Source organism: Myotis nattereri (assembly GCF_964212035.1).
Source record: "Myotis nattereri genome assembly, chromosome: 9".
NCBI lineage: Eukaryota > Metazoa > Chordata > Mammalia > Chiroptera > Vespertilionidae > Myotis > Myotis nattereri.
This window is the reverse complement of record NC_138084.1, coordinates 28754163-28779941: the sequence shown is the minus strand read 5'-3', so window position 1 is coordinate 28779941 and position 25779 is coordinate 28754163. Positions and strand designations below refer to the sequence as shown.

Here is a 25779-nt window from a genome sequence, read left to right as displayed (position 1 = left end):
TTCTAAAAAGAGCATAGTGAGTCAGTGTCAGGCTTGTCAGGCTTACACCTACAACTCGATAGGTGTAAGTTGGCGCTTATCATGTTTGTGAGCTATGTTTGGTGGAGCGATACTTGTTTACAGTGCTCCCTGCCCTGGAGGCTGGCTGCTCCATGAGAGAAGGACCACGCTTTTTTCTCACCGCTGTTTCCCCTCCTCCTAGAGCTGCCTTGTTGAGAATGAATCAGTATCTTTTCAAGAGAGAGGTTGGTGAGGGGCAGGTATGACATCGGATGATGGAGAGGCCCAGGAGTCCTGGACAGCAGGGCTTGAGAGGAAAGCCAGGAGCAGGAAAGGAAGGCAGCCCAGAGGAGCTGGTCTAATTCTCTGTTTTCCAAGGGTTCAGCCCCAGACACAGCTTTGGGCATGTCATGACCTTAGAACTATTCCTCAGAGACATTCTCATCAAAAATGACAATACAGTACAAAAACTGCCGGTGATTGGATCTTTCTAAGCATCACACTTATATCCTCAGTTAGTGACAACCACTACTCTATGTATTGGTTGTTATAATGCCCATTTTACAGATTAGCCCACTTTGCTGAAGATCATAATTTAGTAAATGGCAGGATCAGGATTTGAATCCAGGTTTGTCTGACCTCAAAGCCTGTGTTATGTTCTCACACAAAGGCATTCATTTAGCCCTCTGACAATGACGATCCCCAGTGGAGTTTCCTCCTCTTAATAACTGCCATCTCTTCAAGGGGATACTCTGCAGAGCTCAACCATGAGGGCGTATTATGGGAGCCTCCAGAATAAGGACTGATGTTTGCACCTTTAGTTATAACTCCATTCCTAGGCTTCTCTCTTTGCTTCAAGGGAAAAATTGAGAAGTCAGAAAACAGTAAGAACATGAACTATCCTAGGCAGTTGGAAAGACAGTCACTGGAAGAATTTTAGATTCTTGTTATCAATATTTTTTCTCCTCTAGAGAGAATTTTTGTATCCATATGGACTTACCCATTTGCTATAACAGCAGAGAGACTCCTACAATGTCTTTTAAAGGGATTCTTGACAACATTGTTGGAAAGCTGAAGTTATAAGTACTATAAAAGGTACGGTGGATAATATTGCCAAATTTAAGCAGACCCGACAGCAGGACTCAAGCCCCATCCAGCCCAAGTCCCATGTTCTTAAGCTTTCTGCTTCAAAGCCACCAAGAGTGCTAGAGCTGATTTGCTGGAAGCTTTGATGCTTCAGTGGCCCAAGCTGGGACAGAAGGTATGGAACCCCCCCCCCCCCCCCATACTGCTGGACAATGTTGGCTTTAAGCATCAGCCAAGCAAGTGGCAGTCTGTGGGGCTTACAAGAGGAGATATTATTGAATATTCTCCCACCTAGAGAATTTGAAATGCCACCATACATTGCCTTTATTCTGGGGTTCCCTTCTAAGATCACAACTATCGTGTCAGACTCCACCAGCTCTATCCTGTGGGGTCGTGCAGCTCCAGGACCACATTGTGGTCCATGAGCCGTGTGATCCTATGATGATGCTGGGCCCCAACCCTGACATAGGTGGACACACACACACAATAAAAATGAAGCTGAGCAAATTATGCCTCAGGTGGTGGCCCCCAGGAATGCAGAGGAAAGAGACAGACAACAGGTAAGACAGGCATTTAGGAAGGTGTTCCCCCAAAGTGCATTTTGCTTTTTGGTTTGGTTTCATGATTGGATTTATTTTCTATATTTATTTTTGGAGAGCGCAGAGGAAGGAGTGTCAGAAAGGTTAGATATGAAACAGACCTTCCTGGTTAGTACCTGTGACCACAGATGCTGACATTCCTTTTCTGTTCCTCCTTGTCTCTGTTACCAGCCCACATGTCTCTGGACACTGCTTGAGCCATCCCTGGCATCCCTGCTGTTGCCATGGTGATGGGGGCAGTGACAAGGCTTCCCTAAGAACTGGAAGGACCCCTGCTTTCTCTCCTTCACCAAGACAGCTTCTGGGTGCAGCCCCATGTGGCTGGCCCTCTGCTCGCACTCAGCGTCCTCTCTATTGCTCTCCTTTGCCCACTGGTCTTCAGCCATTTCGACATTTTTTTGGTTCTCCAAAGTGGTACATTGCCTGCTGCCTGGAAACTTTCAAACATTAGGTTTCCTATGGTAGGTACAACCTTTTCTGGATACCCAGCGAACTCCAATGTCTTAGCTCAAATTCCCCTCTGTCAACAAATATTCTTGAGCACCTACAACCTGTCCCATGCCACTTGAGGTGCTTGGGGCCATATCATTGAACAGAACAGACAAAAAGCCCTGTTTCTGTGGACCCACTTGCTATCTCTTCCTTGAGAAGTTCTCCCTGCCCCCCATCCCCCAGGCAAGTCTTCTAATATATGACAGATGTTACTTGTGCACTATTTATTAAATGCCAGTGCCCCTACATTAGACCGTAAGTTCTACAAAGTGGGGATTACATCTATTATTCACCACTATATACCCAGTACCAGCACATTGTCTGACTCCCAGTAGGTGCTCGGTATATGTGGGCGAAGAAATGGGTAAACGAATGGATGAGTGATGAAGATATATATTGTTGGCAAGTAGCAAAATCAGGTGTGAGGACCACATACATCTGAAAGGAAGTTTCTGTTGATCTATGAGGCTCATGAAGAAACTGCACTGTGCTTTCAGTCCCAGAACTTACAAGTTTCTCACTCATCCTTGTCGGGTCTGGATCTCCCATTGCCTAAGCTTTAGGCATTTCATGATTTTTAAAAACGGCTGTGACCATGCCTGACTTCAGCCAGCAGCTGTTTGCCTACCCTCCCAGTTTCACCCTCCCTGGATGGAGATCTCCAAGGGACTCCCTGGTGACAGGAGACACTCTTAACTCATACAAACTAGCACCCCATTTACTCAGTGTGCCCGCAGCCCTCTCTTCCCCTGGGCTGTGGTGGTGCCCATGGTCTTCATTTGCATCCATCATTTTCATGTGCTTTGCACTCAGCTACGCTGGTATTCAGAGAAAAATGCTGCCATGACAACTGCCACAACAGATGGTATTTGATCAGTCTCTAAGTTACCAAGGAGCTATACAGCCGCGCTTCTGAGACTTGCATATTTTATGCTATCGTGAGACCCAGTCCAGCCTTAATCATGATTGAAATGTTGAGTTTTCCATTTGCCTCTTATCCTTCCTTCTCTTTCCAGTTATTTGGCATTTGTTTTGGTTTTCCTTGCTCTCTGGCTATCTTGGGTGGAGATCTACATCTGGATGTGAGAGACAAAGGCTGCAACATACATAGTTCATGGAAGTTGCCCTGCCAAGTCTAAAGTTCAGAGACTGTTGAGAAACTATTCAACTTCGGGATGGAGATTCTGGCTGAGACAGGGAGAAAGGCTTCATTGCAGCCCTTTTCTCTTGGGTGTTCATGGACCACACGGGGTGGAGGCCACATATGGCACCAAACAAAGGGAAGCCTTTGGAAGTGCATCTTGGTCTAAACCTCCTCATTCATCCAGCATCTTTCTGCTCCCAGGGTCTCTGAGCCACATCGTGGTTCCACCTTCAGGCTTCCAGCCTCCGCCCCAGCTAATGCTGTAAACCCCAGGATCTCCATCCCAGAGCTATGGCAACAAGAACAACAGCCTCCTCAGCCTGCCCCCTCAACATCACTGGAATGTCAAACTTAGCACACATTTCTTCAGCTAATTTTGGAAAGTAGTTTATATTGGCCGCTATGTGTTAATGAACAGCCTTGGCTGTATTTACATACTTGCTGGTTAAGAGCCTTTTCCTTTGCTCTGCCTCCCAACTTGAACCGGGTCCTCATCTCGCACTGCGTGTCTGGATCACACATGAGCCTCGTTAAAGACGAGTCCGCGGCCGCCCTCGTACTGTATGAGAGCTGGGCTCCTGCCACCAGGCCGGTCCCCTCTCGGGGTTTGGTGGCAGTTTGCATTCTCATGGCATATGAAGATGGGTTGTTTACCTGGGCAGTATTTGGAAGAAAACGTTAAGGTGAAATTTAATCACAAGAGCCTGGATCAAAGAAGCTTTCTCCCCTTCTGATCTCATTCCAAGCGCAGCCAGGAGGTTGGAATCCAGGGCTGACCCTGCTCTGCTGCCCGGCTCCGCTCTCTTCCCGGGGTGCAGATGAAAAGCGTGTGGGTCTCGGCTGCCTTGTCAGGAGTGATTTCTAACCTCAATGAAACATTATTAAAGTGTGGATTTGAGGCTCAGGAATGTTTTTTGAGCTCCTTCGTGAGCAGAGAATTCATAATGGAGGGGGGAAATTTTCAGGGCATTAGATGGGCTTATGAATCGTCTTTTAAATGATGACCCAAGTTCTTATTTTTGGTTTTAACATTTTCAGGGAGTGCAATCTGGCCATCGGATATTGCTCCCTGCTTCACCTCTTAGGAGAAAACACCCTCAGTGCCCTTAGCCTACTCTCTTCACCTAATGAGGGAAGCTCCTAATGCTTCCCTTGTGGATATGCTCTGACTCTCCCTGAAATGGAGGGATGTAGGGGTGTGTGGAATGTCTCTGTGGACCTTAAAGAGAAACATAGAAATGTGGGCTGCTGGACAGGGAGGAGGACTCTGACCGCCTCTGTCAGGAGAGTCAAGCGTAGTGCCTGGCCCAGAGCAGACATCCCAGCAATATGTTGGCTGGATGAGTGACTGAAAAGATCATGTCACTCAGGTTTATCCATCATGGCTCTATTGACATTTGCATTGGATAATCCTTTGTTGTGGGGCTGTCCCATGCAGTGTAGTGTGTTCAGGACTAGATACCAGGATGCCCCCTACCCCCATTGTGACAACCCAAAATGCTGCCAGACATTGTCACGTGTCCCCTGAGGGACAAAATTCTCAGACATTGTCACATGTCCCCTGAGGGACAAAATTCTTAGACATTGTCACATGTGCCCTGAGGAACCAAATCCTTGCTCCTTCTCTCCCTTTCTCCCCCGCCCAGTGGAGAACTACCCATCTAAATTATGGAATGCATTAAAAGAGTAACAGGGCTTTAAAAAATTGACAGGACGAAAAAATATTCTAAGTAACCTATTTATAATTATTCATTCCTTTAATAGATTTTAACATTAAAAGAAAGCCCAGTAGGTGGCTGAATTGAAGCATACCACAGCTAGCCTTGCAAGAAGTTACTACTTACTTTAAATGATAGTGTATGCATTGAATACTCTGTGAATGGGACAAGTAAATGCTCTTATGCTCATTGGAAGAAAATATCTATGGAATTACAGTGTGGTAGCAAAGCAGTGCTTCTCTTAAATATGTTGGTGGGTCTCTTTTAATTTGGTGTCACTCCTCAGACTCATGGTTGATGGATTCTTCTGAAATGGGCGCAGTTTTATTCAGGTGTCTCAACGCTTAATTTAAAGCATTGGAAGATGTGAAGACGGAGGGTAGAGAAGGAGGATGCTGACATCAGGGGGAGGGTGGACATGACTTTCAGGAAGACTGCTGGAAGCCTGGAACAGATTCTACTTCAATTAGAGCCCTTAACATGCAGACGCTTCACCCTCAGTGGCTATGAAGGAATCATCAGGATATTGCTTGGGGAGAGGGAAGGCAGATGGTTACATGTACACTGTGAAAGACAGCCATTTATTAATGAAAAATTAATTCCATGGGTTAAATACTTGTTTGAGTTCATAAGAATGTGTAGAGTTTTGAGGAGGTCAGGTAGGCTGTGGGTAGTTGTGGAGGTGAGGGGGATCTCCATTGTGACATAAAAATTTCGTGAAATTCAAAGATCCCTGTGCCAAGTCAAAAGCAATTGCCTTTACTTATGGTCACCATTGATATTAATCAAGCCCGAACATTTTCCTGTAGACCAAAAAATAATTAGACCTGACAACTGAAGTCAAATCAGACCTTTGGAGATGACCTAATGGGTCTTTTGTGAGAGCTGGACATTGGCTTGCCCTTGGCCGTGGCATCAGCCCTGGCAAAGGTGGCTTTGGGGTGTGCCCCTTTATGTCACAGAAAACACAAAGGTCAGAGGGGTTCAGCAAGGTCGCTGCCCTCCCTGGTCATCTTGCAATGCCTGCCATCCTGAGAATTTTGTGAGTAAACACTACCCAGATTCCAGCTGAAACTCCCATTCACTGTGCATTGGACTGCTGGCCGCCTTGGTGGCTAGAAATTTCTCCCAGCTGCTGGCAGACGGGTGGGTCTGCTAACCTCGTCCCCACCTCCGTTTTTCGGGCAGCTGCTCAAGTTTTCAGGATTGCACTGGTGACAGTGATCAACAGAAGAGCTCCAATTCCACCCTGGTTATTTTTGGCAGCCGTGAGCAATCCAAGACCTCGACTTTTGGCTCTGGGCGGTTGGGATATTAGGTAACCTTTTCCTGTGCAAGTACAGACAAAGTAGAGTCCTGACCTGCATCCATTCATGTCCTCCTGTGTTTCCTTGTCGAGAACTTCAGCGATGCCTGTTGAACCCTCGCTCTGACATAGCACTTCATTTCTAGTTAAGAGATGGCTCTGGAGAAGGCTGAGCACTGATTGAGTGTCTACTGTGTTTTTTTCCTCCTAGATTGAAAACATAGATGCCTGCTTGAATTTCCTGGCAGCTAAGGGAATAAACATTCAGGGGCTGTCTGCAGAAGGTGAGTCAGCGCTTGTCACGAGTCTGTCTTTTCCCCATTAGAAATACCCACCTGTTTCTTATTGACAACATGAATGCACTAAAGACAAGAGACGCTGGTGGGCTCTTCTGGTTTTGTTTTCCTTCTGGTTTGGAGGCATCTCAGTGCATGTCTAGGCCTGAGGGTGCCAACTTTCTGAAATCCTAAAGAATCCCTCCAAGAATGCAAATTCTACCACACTGGCCATGTCTGCAAGGCACGGCGGGGAGTAGTGAAGACAGCGGCTTCTCGGGGAAGGGCTCAACCAGTGCTGATTTTAGTCACCTGACGAGCAGGTCAGTTAATTATCAAGCCGGGCCTTATCTGTGGGAGAGAGAACACTTAACCACAGAACATATTTAAACTGCACAGTTCCCAGGGAGAAAGGCCGAATCCTTATCTCTTAGTTGTATGAGAAGAAGCAGTACTTTTCCCAGGTTAAAAAAATAAAAGTGTTTGATGTATTAATGAGACGCTACATTTTGACATCCTGATTAGTTTTTAATTAACTCAAATGTGGTGGCTAATTAGCACATTCGTGTTTGCTGGTGGTTTGCTATTGGTCTGGAGGTGGCTGGTCTGAATTCTCAGCCTCCTCGGGCAACATCTTGCTCTGGAAACGTTCGCTCTCTCTCCTATTTGTAAACACAAGCAGCTGCCAGCTCCAAAGCTGCCATAGGCCCCGGCATCCTCCCAAACTCATTAGGCTGCACCTGCCTCCACTTTTCCCAGAACAGGTAAAGCAGTTTGGGCTTCAGATGACACCACTTTTCTTTAGCAAGGTTGGCATCCGCTCCAGTGGTCAGGGCGGGGAGGGGGGAGCATGAGGAAGGAAGCAGTCCAATGGAGCAGGTAAGTTTGCTGATGGATTCCGTTTGGGACCTGTTTCTTGCCTCTGCTCTGCTCTGCAGTGAAAGCTTGCTTTTCCTGGCTGTGTTTCTGAGCTGCAGACTCCTCCAGTGTTGGGGAGGGGTTGGCTACCACTGGTGCCTCGTGGGTGTTTCGTGTCTCTGAGTGGGGCTGTTGGAATACCCCCGTGGGAACTCAAGTGTGCCTCACCTGTCCCGGGTCAGGCATGGTCACACTGCTGCCAGAGGCCTCTGAAGCAGCTGTAGAGTGTGAGGACTATTCCCAGCTCTGAGAGGAGGGTTCTTGGTGGGTTTCCCTGTCTCTGGGATGTGAGCCCTCTTCCCCCGGGTTGAGATGCAGGTGGAATGACACGTGGCGTGCACATGGCTGGGGTATGGGGTGATTGATTGTTGGTGTTTCCATGGATAGGTTGGGAGATGCAAATTCCCATTCTGAGGAACCTGTTCCCTCCTGGTAGAGAGTCCTTGTCCTGGCCAGTAGATGGCAGGCACATGCTCCTCCCAGTTTCTGGGAGTGTTTGGACCACAGGCCTGAGCCCGTCCAGCAGAGCATCAGCAGGGACTTTACTGAGTCTTGCTCAGCAGAAAGGGCTCTTCGGAGTGTGAACCCCTGGCCATTCTGCCATCTATCTACCCATTGCCCTGCCTTCTGCCTCATTCATCTACACACACACACACACACACACACACACACACACAAACACACACCTACCTACCTGCCTGCCACCTGCCTCATCCTCTCTATATCTTAAAGCATAGAGAATCTACTCAATAAGTATTTGTTGAATGAATAATACCAACTGCGCCTTTAAGACTCTTATGTGTGTTGGCTCCAGCTCTCACAACTGAAGTTGGAATTTATAATAAGCTGAGTGTACAGATGAGGATACTTTGTCTTAAAGGGATTATGAGTGGCATCCCTAAGCCCTGTAGCTAGTTAGTGTCAAAATCAGAACCCAGGTCTGTGTGATTTCAGAGCTCATGTTCACGGTGTCTGTTGGGACAGCAGATGGATAAAATCTATGCCATGCACAGGTGCAAAAAAACAGAAAAGTTTGAGAACTCTGCTGGACCATGGCGGCATGTCATGCAGAGGCACTCTGCCCTCCGCCCCTCGTCGATGTTGGAATGTACCCTGTGAGTCTGGGCATAGAGAGGCATAGTTATAACCAGTGTGTTGAGGTATCAGTTATTGGGTTTATGGTATTTTGGTAATTGCCCCAACTGTTCTGTGTTGTTCCCCATCTTTCCTGCCAAGTCGAGACTCACGTAATGATATTTTGGCTGAATTTATAACCCTTCAGTCACGCTCATTATTAGAACAGTCCTATGTCAATACTTATGACTCAGTCCTGTTCAGTTTTAAACTTCAACCTCAAAGCTCTTTCCCCCACCAGTGCAGGTGGCTTTGGAGGTTGAAGGGGGTGGGGCATAATAAAGTGACTTTCTTTCCCTTCCCTGGTTCCCAGGCCAGGCCTCCAGGACTGGGAGAGCACAGAGAAGCAGAATTGGGCTGGTGGCGAAGGTGCTGTCCCCTCCTGGATAATTGCTACTGTCCCTGCTGGGAGTCTCTGCACTCCCTGCTGACCAGACACTCCCTCCCATGCTGCTCCCAGGGCCTGGTGGTGTGTGTGAGATTTGACCAGCTCTTGCAGCTCATTTCCAGCTGGTAGCATTCAGGTACCACCCTCCTGATTCAGGCCACTTTTGTCTCCACACTACACTGGTTCTGGTAAGGCTCTAGACCCAGGGGTCCTCAAACTATGGCCCACGGGCCACATGCAAATACAAATATTGTATTTGTTCCCGTTTTGTGTTTTTACTTCAAAATAAGATTTGTGCAGTGTGCATAGGAATTTGTTCATAGTTGTTTTTTTTTTTTAAACTATAGTCTGGCCCTCCAATGGTCTGAGGGACAGTGAACTGGCCCCCTGTTTAAAAAGTTTGAGGACCCCTGCTCTAGACCTTGGGCTCATGATCCTTCCATGCTCCACCATAGAACCAGCAGGAATGTGTGGGCTCAGTCTCCCACTTGCACTAGGTAGCACAGGCCTCCTGTCATCGGGAAATCCCCCACCATATGATCTCTCTTTTCAGCTTCCCCTCACTCAGGTGGCCAAGGGGCAGATCTGCCAAGTCTCTGCTAAGCAGGTGTCCAACTGGGGACTAGAAAGCCAGAACTCCCACTTGCAGTGATTCTTTTAGAGCCTCCTTGCCTTTGCATGGAGTACAGGGACCCCACCTTCTTGCTCCTTGGTGAAGGAGGAAATACCCTGTCTCTGTGACTGTCTCCCATTGCCAACCTCCCGTACCCTTCATGACATTCTCCCATCTAGATCTATTTATATTGATTTGGGGGGGGGGGAAGTAAAGGATCATGATGATGGTATTTGGTGGTAAGACCGATTCTGAACTTGTACGGTCTGAAGGGATAATGACTGGGCCCAACCTTTGTCAAGTCCTTGAACTTATAATCAAGGGTACTTAGAGCCTTTTATTCACAATTTTAGGGTTACAGGAATCTCACATGACATACTGTTAAATCATAGGAATAGACCCCATTGATTGAGAACTCACCCTGTGTCAGTCACTGAGATAAGTGCCACAACATTTTATCTTATGTAGTGTCCCCAGCAACCTTATGAGGTCAGTATTCACATTATCCCATTCGCACAGATGCGGAAGCGCGGCCCAAAGAGGTTAAGTTCCAGTGGGGAAAGGGAGGCCCCAAGGTCAGCCGTGGACAAGCCTCTCAGTCTGCTGATTTGAAGGCCTCCTGCTTTCCTACTGCTCACTGTTGCCCACACTTCTAACCACCTGCTTAAGTACTAGAAAGCATTATAGTGTTTAAAGAAATAATGTCGTTTTAATGCTTTTTCTTTTCCTTTTGAAGACGATTGAGTGCCTTAAGGCTCCTCCCGATGAAAAATAACATCAGCAGTTGGAAAGCCCCGTAGGTGCATCTCCACCCCTTCCCAGTGACTAAAGCTGGTTTTGGACCCAGGAGGGTGTATGCACCTGTCCTCAAAGCATTTCAGCAGCTCAGGTCCTGCCCTGACCTGCCTCTTAGGGAACCACAGAGAGCCTTTGTTCCAGGGCACAGACAGCAGATGCCTGCGGGTGGAGGCTACAGGCCCGAGTGAGCCAGGTGGAGATGCTGCTGGTGTGAAGCACAGACCCTGGACTAGGCCTCCTTGCCCCCTTGGTGCTCCCAAAAGTTGGACCCATCCGTTTGCTCCTGGAGACTTGCCAGAGTCCTGTGAGCTTGGGCCTTACCCTGCCCTGGGTGCTTTTCAAGATCCCTTCAACCCCTCCCCAACCCACACACCACCTGTCAAGGCCATCTGTAAACCTGTCCCTGTGAGGAAGTAAGGCCTTTATCCCTGGGAGTTTAAGAATACCTGGCCATGAGCCCATCTTCCTGTACTGGAGAAGCAGAAGTCCGGAGCTATGGCTTATCCTATCTCGTTCACCAAATGTTTGCTGGGCACATGCTATATGCCAGACACAGCACTAGGCACTGGAGTGCACAGAGAGTCCAGCCAGTCATACAAAACTAGCCTTTATTCCTATTAATAAGAGAGCTGTGCTAATGGTATGTACAGAGTCCAATGGTCCCCAAAGAAAGGCAGTGATCAGCTCTGCCTGGGGCAGTCAAGGGGGCTTCAGAGAGGCAGTGATGTTTCCCCTGGGTTTTACAGAATGCAGAGGCATTCAGCAGACCAAAGGAAGGTGCAGAGAAATCTAGACATGAGATGGGGCATAGGTAATATAATGGGGACAAATCTTGCAGATTGGAGAAACAGAGGCAGGAAAACCCTTCCAGATGCCTCTGGGAAGGAGTGTATGCTTTTAAAGTGAAATCGGTTGCTGACTTGATGAGCTCAGACCTGGGTTTCCTGCTCTGATGTCCACAGATGTAGATGCTGAGTTTCTTTCATCCTGAGCCAGAAAGGAGGTCTTTCTGGACCTTTCGCATAAAAGCAACAAGTGGATCTTTTCTGTTTCTTCCTACCCACATCACCTGAGTGGCCGTGCACGTGGGACTGCTGCTGCCCCTCACCAGAAGGGGCCTGTGGGCTCTGCTCCCACCCGCTTGAGCCACTCCCCTGTGGAGAGAGTCATTGACAGTACACAGCAGGGCTGCAAGAGTCAGGTGGAAAGTTACATGGTGAATGTAGGTTGTGGAGAGGGCCCAGCTGGAGGAATAATGCCACACAACCCACAGTCCCCAATCAGTTGGGCGAGCCTTACACCACCCACCGTGCCTTAAGGCGATTGAATAGGGATCCTGCAACTCTGCGGTCAGAGGCAACGCTCCCTTTGGCTCCAAGTCCCTTCCTCCCTACAAAGCAGGTTTCTTTGTGTTAGATTATTCCAGTGCTTGTGCCTTTGTAAATCAGGCCTGTGGTTTCTCTTAAATAATGTTGAAAGAAAATAACTCTCCTATTTATTCTACCCTTTGTGCCACATTCCCTATAGCATCTATGCAGATTAGTCCCAGCTAATGGGAACAAAGAGATCAGTCGGAACCCAGAGAGTCAAGGCAATCCGGTTTCTGATGGAAACTGGAATACAGCTGGGTACTTTGTTCTTCAGTTTACATGGGGCGGCCACCAGAGGAGAAAAGAGAGCAGGATTCCTGTGTTGGTTTAGACACAAGCTAGCCACTGTCTCCTTGGATAAGTCAACTCTCTCTAGGTCTATATTATTTCAGCGAGTGTGAGGATAGTTGATCAGATGCAAAGCAATACTTTTTCCAAAGCCTTGGGAAATGTCACGAGGGAAACATTTTTGTGGGCTGGCAGAACGACGTTTTGTTTTTAGGCTTCCAGCGGAGCCAGTGTCCCAGGCCCCAGGAAACAGACAGATGACATTTAGAACTCTGGGAGGAACACAATTCTAGCTATTTTGGATACTGTCTGTTCATGACCACCCATAGCATAAACTGGGTGGCTTTCAACCCCAAACAGATCCTTCACCACTCTTTGAGTTTCGTGTTCTGAAAAGAAAATTAAACAGTCCAAATGCCCATCAACTGGAGAATGGATAAACACTGTGGTACATCCATATGATGGGATAGTCGTCGGCAATATAAAGAAACCAATGATACGTGCTCTAACATGGATGAGCCTTAAATACATTATGCTAAGTGAAGTTGTAAAGGACTACATCATTCATGATTCCATTTATTTAAATGTCCAGAGAAGGCAAATCTGTGGAAACAGAAAGCAGATGAGCGGTTGCCTGGGGACAGTGCAGGAGTGAGATGTGTATGAGCATGAGGACTCTTTGCAGGGTAATGGATATAGTTTAAAACTAGAATGTTACTAAAAGTCATTGTCTATTTTATTTTTTGGATGTGAATTATACCTCAATGAAAAGACTGTTTAAAAAAAAAAAAAGCAGATAGAAGCTCCCCATTGAGTTTTCTCTAACATGAGGTTATTCGTGGCTGGCTTCCTTCTTGGCCCCTGTGCGTGGCACAGGGGGATGGGCAGCGGTCCCGGCTTCCTTCAGTGGCTCCTGTGCTGAGTTCTGAGGAGGCTGCAGGTAGAGTGACTCTGTTTTCTGAGCCAAAGAGGGAAGGATGAGCCAGGCAGTGTCCTGGGTGCTGTGCCCTCATTTCCTTATTTATTCTTCATTTATTTCTCCTAACAACCTGGTGCGAGAGGTGCAGCACCCATCCGCCCATTTTAAAGATGAAACTGGGGCTCAGAGTTGAATCTTGTGAATAGTCAGTCAGTCTATAAATGCGAGACTGTGGGGATTTAAACCCAGGTCTTTCTGACTCCCCAAAACAGTGTGTTTATGGGCCATTGTGCTCTTCGACAAGTAAAAAGATGTTTTAGGGAATAATGCAACAAACCATTATGCAGAATAAATGCCTTAAGGACCACGGCAGGCGGAGAATGTGACAAAGCTGGCCCCTGGTCCACCATGGGCTGGGTTGGTAGGTTATGAGGATGCTGACGTGGACACGCCAACCTTTTGCAGCGAACAACCTCTGAGCCCTGGATATGCTGATTTGCAAGTTCCTCTCTTCTTTGTTTTGCTTGTAGGGTTTAAAAAATGTATTATGGAATGTTTGACACATTCCATAACAAAAGAATACTTACAGAAGAAGAATAAAGAGTACTTACATGACCACCAGCTAGCTTACTAAAACATTGTCTGGCGTGCCTTTCAATTCACCACACATGATGAGTATACAAGCAAGCCAAGTTCTGCAGTGTTAGGAGTCCACGCTTCAAGGCAGAAAAACCTGGATTCAAATCCCAGCTCCAGCAGTTATTACCTCGGGAGATCATAAAACCTCCCTGAGCTGCGTCCCTTAAGTAAGAGAGGAGTGGTAATACTCACTTCCCAGGTTGTAGGGGTTGAATGAGATTGCTCCCAGAAAGCTTAACCCAAGACATGCTAATTAGTAGTAGTTCTTGTCATAAATAAGTTTTGGCCCTAGCCGGTTTGGCTCAGTGGGATGGGAGGCCTCTTCAACTGCTCTTCAACTGGTCCTTGGAGGAAACTCTATTTCTCTATCAGCAGCCACTTCCCCAGCCTGCCGCTAACCTGGGGGGAAGGCGTTCCCTATGCGGTGAGGCTTCCCTTCCTCCAGCCCCACTCCCTCAGCTTAGGGTCAAAGCAAAGCAGAGGGAGCCCCCAGAGTTCTTCCTTCTCCCTCAGTGTCCGTTTAGACCCTGGCTGTTGCATCTGGTGTTAAAGGCCCTGCATACAAGAAGAGATTGCCCTGGGAGAAACACCCTCACACCCACAGCCTCTGCCTGTGAATAAGTATGTCATTCCTTCTCTGCAGCTCTTTATTCATGTCTTGAGTCAAATGCATTTTAACATCTGAAAAACTCCATCTGGAATAAAAATTGTCTTATCTCCACACTGCGCTCTAATTTCTTTTAATAGAGGAGTGTTTTTGCACGAGTTCTTCATAGAAGTATGTCCTGTAGCCTATCCCCCCCATTCATCCCAAATTGAAGTTGTTTATTCGGTGGACAAGAGAGACCCAGAGCCATGTGTTGGAGGGCAGGGTGACCAGGTAGAGCAGTGGGAGGACTTGGGAGTGAGGCAGCAGCCACTTGGCAGCTCAGCACCGGCTCAAAGTGCAGAACACGGACTTGGCAGTGCCCTGCAAAGACCAGTGAGTTTTCCCCACTGCCGGAGGGCTTCTGTGTCCCCGATCATCGCCCAGCCCCTGGAACAAGCATAGGCTTGCTGGGGACGCTTACCTTTTAGGCTCCGCCCTTACTGAGAGTTTCCGCCTGGCACTTGCAGGCATCCAGTTGCAACTTGCCTCATGTATCCACTCTAATGCCAGCAGGAAAATAAGCTAATTTCTTTGTGGTTTAGGCCTGGTTTTAATTGACTTTGATGCCAATGACACAAGTGTTCAGGAAATCTGTCATATCCTAGACCTAGAGGAATGCCACTCAGGTGAGGGCTGAGGCAGCCCACTGGGTCGGAGTAAGAAAGGACTCCTCCTCTAACCGCTCTCTCTGTTGTCCCGCAGAAATCAGGAATGGGAACCTCAAGGCCATCCTAGGCCTCTTCTTCAGCCTCTCCCGGTACAAGCAGCAGCAGCAGCAGCCCCAGAAGCAGCACCTCTCCTCGCCACTGCCTCCAGCTGTGTCCCAGGCGGCCGGGGCCCCCTTCCAGTGCCAGGCTGGCACTCCTCAGCAACAGGTGCCAGCCACTCCCCAAGCCCTGTGCCAGCCTCACCAGCCAGCACCACATCAGCAGTCAAAAGCACAAGCCGAAATGCAGTCCAGGTGGGGGCTCCTTGCCAACTGATAATTCTGTTTTTCCAGGGCTCCTCCTTCCCACCGACCAAATTCTAGCCTGTGCTGCACATAGTATTTATGTGAGCTTCTTCCTGCTGAGAACTACTGATAGTTAGTGAGGAGTTAGCACGACCTTGAGACGGAGGCGGCCTCCTGGGCCTGGCGGTGACGTGTACTGTTTTAAAGTCAGAATCGCCAGCAGCCAAAGCTAAGTAGCTGCTCCTGCCTTCACTCTGGCCTGTGACACACTCGCTTGTCTGCAGTAAACAGCCCCTAAAATAGACTTCAAACTTCTCTTGCGTGTTTGCCTACACCAGGGGTGGGCAAACTTTTTGACTCGAGGGCCACAATGGGTTCTTAAACTGGACCGGAGGGCCGGAACAAAAGCATGGATGGAGTGTTTGTGTGAACTAATATAAATTCAAAGGAAACATCATTACATAAAAGGGTACGGTCTTTTTTTTTTTTTTTTTTTTAGTTTCATTCATTTCAAATGGGCCAGATCCGGCCCGTGGGCGGTAGTTTGCCCATGGCTGCCCTACACGCTGGGTGTTCGGTGTTATATGTATAAGTAATATTCCCTGTTGGAGGCCATAGTTCTCCAGCAGATAGCTCTGCTTTGCCAGGAGAGACATGTCAGGAACGAAGAAGAAAGATGGCAAGTGGTCCTCAGCAACAGCCCTTTCCTGGGGACCAGCATCCCCGCTGGGAGCAGTTCCCATAGAATGTGCTGGGTTTTGTTGACCCTAGAGTGGTAGTACTCATGTCGGCTGTGGCCCTTTGCTCTGTAGGACTAGGTCCCGGATTTTAGGGACTGATGCTTGCCGGTGAAACTCACCATAGAGTGACGTACAAGCTGAGGGTCAGGGGAGTTTCCGTATAGGGTGTTACAGTGGGAAAGCGTATTCCTAAACAGTTCTGCAAATCACCTTGTGGAGCATTTGTTTTAATGGCAAAAAAAAAAAAAAAGAGGAGATTAGGAGTTAGAAAGTTTTTTTAACTCATAGTAAAGTTAGAGAAAAGTCCTTTAATGATTGTTTTTAAGTCGTAAACCTTTATCAAACCTCAGTGTCACCAATCAAATTGATTACTTGATCTCATTTAATTTGTGCTAAAGAGCATAGGCCTTTGCTTCCAGGCCCCAGTACTAGCATTCATAAGCGCAGGGCTTCCCGCACCTTCACACCCTCAGCTGCCCATTGAAGTTAGGCAGAGCACAGAGCAGTTCACACACAACAGGTACCTCACAGACGGTTTCATGCTCCCATGAGAAGTGCTGGTTCCCGATTGTGCTGTTAAAACCAGCAGTGCGGGATGTGATGGACATCAGACCCCCTCATGAATTATCTAATTGTGTCCAATTCATGTTATGGGGATTTGTGAGCTAGCAGAGATGCCTAGACTCCCAAGGAAGACTAGCCAGCCAGGCAGCCAGCCTCTGCACCCTGCCCTGGGGACCATTCTCAGATCAGAGATTCCCAGCTGAGCTGGATGACCGCATAAGCAGGACTGATTCTGCAGGGTGCTTATTACCTGGGTGATGACTTGCTGGGGGAAGGGTCCTATGGGAGAAGAAATTGGGAAATAATTTGGGTTAAGTTGTTGTAACTGTTATTGAGGTTCTCAGATCCTTGAATGTGGAACATACCTTTATTTAGTTAGTATTTGAATGACTTCTGTGTGCCAGCCACTGTTCCAGGCACTTGGGAGGTCAAGGGTGAGTGAGATAGCCAGGGTGCCTGCTCTCTACATTCTATGGGAGGAAGCAGGCACATAAATGGGGGAAGAAAAATATCAGATGGTGGTGTTACAACGAGATGATTGGATTCAGACGGACTGGGTCGGTAACTTTGGTTAGGTTGATAGGAGGGTCTCTCTGAGGACATGACACCGAAGTTGAAATATGACTGGCAAGGAGTGAGCCTCGCAGAGCATGGGTGTAGAATAGATCAGGCAGAGGGAGCAGCTGGCACAAAGGCCCTGTGATAGAAGCTTGGCAGGTGGAGGAGCAGAAAGGAGGCTGGTGTGGCTGGAGTGCAATGGGTGCCGGGAGGTGGGAAGTTACAGGTGGCAGAGGCCTGCCACTGTTCATGTGGAGGACGTGTGAGTGGTGGCCCCTGGAGTTGAGCAGTGCTATGGCCCCGAGGACGGGTCACACAGTGCTGGCTAAGCTGGGCAAGAAGTCTGTACTTCATTCTAAAGGGGGCAGGAAGCCACGGGAGAGTCTTGAGCAGGAGAGAGACTTGACTTCATTCGCAGTGTTTAAAAAAGCCACCTTGCTTATCTTTGGAGAGTGAGGCTGCAGGGGGAAGAAGTGGGGGAGGCCACCCATCATGGGGAGTAAGAATAGTGGCTGGGGTCAAGGTGTTGGGACACATAAAGAGATGAACCAACTCGTCATATTTTGGAGGCTGAGCCAATGGGACCACAGATAGAGTGACTATGGAGCGAATGAGGGAAGATTCACAGATAAAGCCTAGATTTCTGGCTTGAGCATCAAGGGAAATGGTGGCACTGATTGAGATGAGGTAGCTGGAGAGAGGGACATGTGTGCTCTGTGAATCTTCAGAAGAGGGCATAGGAAGCATTCCTCAAACGTGGCCACAGAACTCTTATTTCATAATGCATCTCACAGCCTAGGGTTACAAGGCACACGGCTGGAGAAACACTGGGCTTGTGTCACCTGGCCAGCCTGAGGCAGCCATTTCCATGGTAGGCGTTTGTTTTCTTAAAAGAACCAGATGTTCCAGTTAGGTCACCCACCTCCCAGGAAGGAAAAACATCCTACTATTAATAAATGCTTTACCTAATGACGAGCCAAACTCACTGAAGCCAGGTTTTCATATCCATTTATTGCAGAGGGTTCCTGCCATCATGGTGGTGACAGGGGCTGGTCTTGGAGTTGCTATCCTTCCTCGCTCATCCTTTGTCCTGTCCCAATTGAGTTACTTCTGCATATGACTGGTTTCATCGTTATATACTGATCATTCCTCTAATCTTCTTTTCTAGTCCTAGGGACATGGCAGCCCATGCGAGCCCTCTGGCTATAAGTGTAAAAAATAGTAAAATTGCTTCATTGGCTCAGTTCCATTGTCTTACTCTCCCCAAATTCTGCCTGTAGTAACCAAAATCCCAGGGGTAATGGCTTGAGTCCCTGATCATCAATGTCATATGTGAGCCCCCAATGCTAGGTTTCTATTGGTCCCGTGTTCGAATTTTGCCACATATGAACATGCCTACATACTGTACCTCTTTGGATAAGAAATACTAAAACTAGGCAACTTTACTATGATGTTTGCGAAGAGGAGTTGTTTTAGCTGGCCAGGGACATATGCAACATTAGCAGGAAGGAATCAGAGCAAAGTTTCAATGATGGCCACATGGAGACACTTTTGCCTGTCTACCACAGCTCTTCTCATTACTCTATGTGGTGGCTGAGGACTTGATCCACATTCTACCTGTCAAAGCTCCTCTATAGTCTAGAGGCCAGGAGAGGAGCCTAGTACCCAGGACTTGCTTCTCTCTCCATCTGTGTCTACCTTGCATAGTATCAGTATTCAGCTGTTCAGGGAAAATCCAGAAAATCCCTCCCACCCTCCCTTCCTTCCTTCATTTTTGTCTATTCTCTTCTGTCTCTCCCTTCACTTCAGAAGGGAGTCTAGAAAGTATTCTTCAAACTTGGCCACAGAACTCTCCTTAATTGATAGAGCCAACATTGTATTTCTAATGGCACCAACATTGTATTTCTCACCTCAGATCCTTTTAGGAACATGAATTCAAAAAAGGTAAGTATTTCCATCTTTCATAAGGTAGTACATAAGTTTAACTTTTCCTTTTACTAATCCCAACCAAGATTCTTCAGATGTACAAATATATGGCCCATAGCCCAAAACTTCGTACACTCATAATACTTTAAATGATCATTTTTACGCCAATGAGAGCAAAAGTTTTCAAGATTGGCAAAACTTGCAAACATCTATACCCTTTTTTTTTTTTTCGCGGGGGGGGGGGGTCAACTTTATGGGACATTCAGGACATTCATCAGAAAAGCCCCCAGAAAAGCCTGTGAAGTAGAAGCATCTAACCACTTTAGAAAAGTGAAAAGTTTGTTTTGGTTTTTTTTGTTTTGTTTGTTTTTTACCTGTCAGAGACCCCTTGCTTTAGCATCTCATTGTGAGAAAAGTGCCTTATCATGACTGGTAGCAGAAAAAGGTATTTGGTGTTTAAAAGAGAAAAGAAGAAGAAAGAAAACCTCAAAAGTTTTTTGGTAATTTTGGTAGCAGTTTCTTCACATTGGAAATTCATGGAATCAGGAAAGTTAGACCTAGAAAGAAAGTTGCATATTGTGGGAAAGGCGGGCAGTGGAAAAACCCAGAGCATTGCATTATTCTAAGACTGCCGTCCTTTATTTGTGTGTCTAATGTATCTTCTCTCCCCTCACTCAGCTCTTCCACTTTTTTCTTTTCCCATCATGCAGTGCATCATCCAAGGATTCATCTCAAAGCAAAATCATCCGCTTCACTCTGGGTCAGAAAAAGATCTCTAGGTTAGACTTCCTCTGTGTCCTGCAAAGCATGGTTTCAACCCAACCCACTGTTTCCTTTGTTCCTGCTATGTTTCCTGTTGGCCCCTCTCCCCACTTCATGTTTGCAGTTCAAGAAAACCAAACATGCTTTGGCTAATGTTGGGAGAGTTCTGAGAGTGGGTGCGGGGTCATTGGGGTGTGTGTGTGTATGTGTGTATGTGTGTGAAGGGGTGGGGTGGGGAGGGACAGAGTGTAAATGAGGTTGAGTGTGTAATGTTTCTGCATTTCATTGGTTTGGGCTGATTGCTTGATCATCAAAATCCATTCTGACTTAGGGAGAGGCAAGTGTCTAGGTGGTTTTTGCAGTGGTTTTATGATGAGTTTGGCTCCCTGCTCTGTCCTCACCCTGATCCCACCTGACCTGCATCTCATTTATGTGTGTTGTGCTTTTTGTTGTTGTTAAAACTACTAATGTGCAATTGGTTTTCTCTTGAGTTACAAAGACCTGAAGCATGACTCCAACTGGTCAGAGGAGACAAAGCAATAAGGCAGCTGTATCTCATTTTTGATTCTAGATGCCCTGTGTACCATGGAGATAGCACCTCGTTCTTCTGAAATAACAAGGGGGCTTGCTCATTAGCTAGTTCTCTGGACTCAGTGCTTGCTGTCCTATCATTGCATCCTTAAATCTGGATGCAGGGAAGGGCCTAGGGAGGGAACTGGTTCAGGAGGGAAGGGTTTCCATGTAGTCCTGCCTTTGACCACTGTTACCGTCTCTCGGCACCCCTGGTGAGCATCAGATATTTGGGCTCATTCTACCTGTGGGAGGCAGAGAAGCATAGTGGCTTGAGTGCACCTTTTCATTTCAACTGAGAGAAAGCTCATGCTCACCACTGCCTGCGGTGCCCAGGCCGATCATTGACTCTCCATGACCCGTGTTTCCTTATTGGTGACGTGGGATAATCCTGCCTCACGCTGCACTGTGGTTTACAGAGTCATTTCTAACCTTTAACATTTGGATGCAGTCAGTGCACCATAGCTAGCAGATGTGTTGATGCTGGTGTTTGGGGTCGACCTGGGGTAGGTAAGGCAACCAGGCCACTTCCAGCAAGTCCCATGGAGCTGATCTCTACACGACAGTCTTACAGAGAGGAATCTGGGCTGCTAGAAGTTCGGCCTGGCTGCTGAAAAGCAGATGCCATGGAGATGAGAGATTTAGCATTTAATCATCTTGTCTAGCACAAAGCATCTCTGATTATGACCCCCAGTTCCCCCACGGCCCCGAGCATGTGCACACAAGCTGCCATCCTTCCTGGGAGGGCCATCTTCTGCTCCCGGCCTTTGAAGTGGTTTTGGGGGGAAGAACAGCTTTCTTCTCATCGGCACGTACAGCGCGAGGAGCCGGGATGCACTCGCAGGTTACGTGCCAGGAACCCTGGCTTTACCGCCCTGCCTGCTGGGCTCTGCACATGTTGCAGAAATTGACCACGGCTCCGATAGCAGCAGGGTCTTTCTTCCGCCTCTTTGTTCCACCACTTCCTTTACACTTAATTTTTTTCTAAAAAAGCCACATGTGTATGTTTGAAAGAACCCATCTGTATCCTCTGTCACTTTGGACCTGTGTTTGGACATGGAATGATCATGAGGTTTGGAGTTGCTCTTCCCGAGGAGCCACTGGAACCTGCTGGCACTATCACCGCTGCGGGGAGTAAATGACACAGGGTTGGCTGGCCATGCTCCTCTCTCTCTGCTTCGCGTCAGCCAGGCGGGCACCCTGGCAGCATCTGCTGGGGTACCTGCAGCTGTTCCACAGGAGCGGGACCCAGCTCTTCAGCACAGAGGGAATCTAACGTGCAGACAGCGGCTGCTTCCGGGCTGGGGCTTGGTAGGAGTTCTCCTGGCGCATAAGGATGCTCACAGTAATGAATTTCAAAATGCTAGCCAGAGGCTCAGGCTCCCGTCACTGTGAACTAGAAGACAGTGATTCCACTCCACTCTCAGACTCCATAATTAATGCCTCATTGCTGGGGGGCAGGACAAAGTCCAGGATTCCTACTGACATACTCTGGCCCCGCCTGCTTCTCCAGCCTCACTTCCTCCCACTCTGTTCCCCAAGCCCCAACACACAGCAGACCTTTCTTTTTTTTCTTTTCTTTTTTTTAACATATTTTTATTGATTTCAGAGAGGAAGGAAGAGGAAGAGAGAGATAGAAACATCAATGATGAGAGAGAATCATTGATTGGCTCTCTCTTGCACACCCCCTACTGGGGATCGAGCCCATAACCTGGGCATGTGCCCTTGACCAGAATCGAACCTGGGACCCTTCAGTCCACAGGCCAACGCTCTATCCACTGAGCCAAACTGGCTAGGACCCGACCTTTCTTTCCTCTCCCTTTTACAGGCGTCTCTCTGCATAACACCACTGCGTCTCACCTTGACTCCCTACATTCTTGCCCTCTACTCACATTCCCAGTCCAGGTGCCACATCTTCTCTCGGGTTGCTTTTGTTTGGAACCTTTCCTAGCCATCCACCAACCTCCAAGGTTATCATTTTCCTTTGAAGTTGCTTCTGAACTTTGTATATTCTTTTATCAATATGCATGTAATTTAGATGTCAGCTGTGGCCAATTAACTCCTTAAGGTCTGGACAAGATGGAGCCAGAACCCTGTCTTAGTCTGTTGGGCTACTATAACAAAATGCCACAGACTGAGTAGCTTATAGACAACAGAAATGCATTGCTCACAGTACTGGCATCTGGACATCCGAGAGCAGGACACCAGCAAGGTGGATTCTGGTGAAAGCCCTCTCCCGGGTTGCAGACTGCTGACTTCTCCCTGTGTCCTCATGTAGTGAAAGGGGCAAGTTAGTTCTCTGGATCCTCTTTCATAAAGGCATGATATCATTCATGAGGGCTCCACCTAATGACCTAATCACCTCCTCCCAAAGGCCCCAGGTCCTAATAGCATCACATTGGTCAGTAGATTTCAACAGATGAGTTTTGGGGAACACAAACAATCAGACCATAGCAAACCCATTCTTCAATTTGTAGAAAGTCTAGTACCCTCCCTGTGATTGCTCAGGTATCTTAGGTTCTCACGGTCACCTTTGGCTTTAAAAGCCTGTATTTGAAGTCGTGGACTGATAATTCAGTCTGAGTTAATTTGGTTTGTAAATGGACTCAAACCCAAAGAATGTTTAGGTTCCCTCGGGGGTAATCCATCTAAGCCCTTTTCTGTACTTTCCATTCACCACACCTTCATTCGTGGCTTGTGTGTGTGAGGTGGACGTTACTAAACATTTCAGAGGTGGAGGAGGCTTATTTTGGAGCAGCAACTGTCCAAACCCATTCACAGCCGAACCCGAGTTGTTAAGCTCATTGTTGACATCGATTTCCTCTGAAACGTGGAAGAAATTACTAGGTCTTCATCGCAGTTTTCCAGTTGGTGAAGCTCAGGGAGCTGTCCTGACTAGGGTGCAGTGGTGATGGGGGCAGACGGTGACACATTGGCCTGAGCTTTGTGGCTTTCTATGGCTAAATATGTGCCAACCATCCTTGATTTGCTATATCAGCTGCCCTCGAGGCCTTCAAAACCTCCTTCTCCATGTCTCAGTACCCTTAGCACAACTCTGCAGCCATTCAAAGGGTATGCAGCTCCCATCAAAGGGGTGCCTGTAAGCCCTGACTCAGTGAAGAGCACCTGGTGATGACCACCACCCACCCCTGTCCCATGGAAAAACCAAAGCTGTATTTGTTTTTTTTGTTTTTCTGGGTTAACTTTTTTATTATTATTATTATTATTATTATTATTATTATTATTAGTTAAGGTATTACAAATGTGTCCTCACCCCCCCCATTAACCCCCAACCTCCCCCCCACACACAAACTCATGCTCCCATCCCCCTGTTGTCCATGTCCATTGGTTTGGCTTATATACATGTATACAAGTCCTTCGGTTGATCTCTTCCCCTTACCAAAGCTGTATTTGTTATCCAAAGCCAGGAATGCTTCGCTCTGGGGAGTGGGGCCCACAGATGGGTCAGAGATATCCCAAGTATAAGGTCTCAGTCAGTCACGGACATTTGATGAAGCAGATTCTCTTCTGGAATGTCCCCTAGGGAGATGGCAAGTCCTGCCTGCCCAAGCCTATCCTGCTCGTTGGAAATGTTGATCTCGGACTCTTTACGATGATTTTTGTCTAGCTCTCTTCTGATACTTTAACCCAGACTCCTCTATTTCCTTAATTTGTCTGATCCTTTTTTGTACCATAGCATGTGTCCTTTATGGCAATGCCCAATTCCTTTATGAATCTGGATGCTCGGCTGGAAAGATGGGTCTCGGGGAACCAACATGCATTGAGTCCTGACAACAGGCTGGACAGTAAATCCCATTTCAAGTTTACAACTATTCCCATCAGGTAGTTTATTATCATTCCAAAGTTACAGACACGAAACACAGATCTCAGAGAGGTTAAAAGACTGGTCCGATGTCAGAAGCCCATGTTCTATCTATTCTCCATGCTGCCTCACAGAGGACCAGACTGCCTACCTAACTCTAGGTTGTACCCATCCCATCCAATACTTTGATTTCCTGCCTCTCCAAAGGCCCTGTGCTGCCATGAAAAACCTGCAGTTCAGCCCCAGGTTAGGGCAGTGGGGACTCCCCAACAATTCTGAAAGGAAAGCACCTTTTCCCTCCTCGCTGCTTCTTGCTTCCCCGCTCTTTGCAAATTCCACACTGGAGTAGAATGCTGTGACCCGTGGTACCCAGCGCCACTTAATACCGTTGCTGTGTCATCCTCCTGGAACAAGTGATGGCCTATCTGGGCATAAAGACTCCTCCAGAGTCCAGCCCAAAGGAGCCCACGTCTGTACCTACAGAAGCTCTACCTTCGGCTGTGTCTACTCTGCACTGACGTGGAGGACTTGCAGGATGCTGCTTGCATTGGAAGCAGAACCAAGAGCTACCAAGGCCTCGATCAGTTGTGCTGGCCACATCTGGTTCCCAAGCACAGGCACTGGCACTGCTGGTCTTGCAGCCCACTCCAGGCCTGTCTTTATGGGTGAATATCTTCTCCAAACAAGAGAGGGGAAATGAACAGAGGGGCAAGCCCTCCTAGTGCAGTGGGAAGTGATGCGTCTGGGGGAAGAGCTCAGCCCCTTCCTTCTCTCCCAGCTCCCAGGCAGGGCACTGGGCCAGCTTCTTAACTGTACAGATTTATAGTCCTCTCACACCAGCTCATGTTCTCCATTTGCCCCCAACCATCTTTCTTGCTTGGCCAACAAGGAAAAGTTTCAAGTGATTGCCTGCTTCTATCTAAAATGCTTCCAGACTGCAGACTTCTTTGGTGCTTGCAGACTTGCATGGAAAGAGAAAGCTGAAAGTTTTATGAGTTGAAAATTCAGACTTATCACTAGATCTAATGCTAGTCGGCTGGGGTTCCAGTGGCTTTTAGACACAGCTAAGTGGGCTTTACCAGAAAGATAGAACTAAATATTTCACCATTTATTCATCTTTCAGCTTTGATGATTGGAAACAGCCTGTTTAGTGGTCCCTCAACCAAAATTCTGACGTGGGGTCTTACCCTTAACTCTTTGGGGAATGGGCCACAATATCTTTAAACACACTGCAGAAAGGCCTGCTGAGTTTATTCCCCGAACCTCCCAAAATGAGGTGTTTTATTTAAAGGGAAAGTGTGTGTGTGCGTCTTTAGACTAACAGATTCCTCCTGGTTTCACAGAAAGAACATATGATTTGCTCCATCCACTGCACAGAGAAGCCGGGCCTCAGCCCCAGAGTAATGCCAATGGAGACAGGTCGTCAGGTGTTGAAGGAAAATGTGTGTCTGAACAGTGTTCCCAGCCAGGCTGTACATTTTCATTGCAGACGTGTTGGGTTCTGAGTGGTAGCAGTTTCCTTTCTAATTATTATAAATTATATTTTGC

General features: G+C 47.6%; 1 protein-coding gene across 1 annotated transcript in view; it reads left to right on the top strand.

Annotated features, from left to right (window-relative positions):
• NAV2 (neuron navigator 2) overlaps positions 1-25779 on the top strand; it is a 357889-nt gene that overhangs the window by 138741 nt on the left and 193369 nt on the right. Inside the window, exons 4-5 of the mRNA XM_081100068.1 lie at positions 6557-6629; positions 15039-15297. Coding sequence (XP_080956194.1) covers positions 6557-6629; positions 15039-15297 — 332 coding nt within the window. The remainder of the gene's footprint in view (positions 1-6556; positions 6630-15038; positions 15298-25779) is intronic.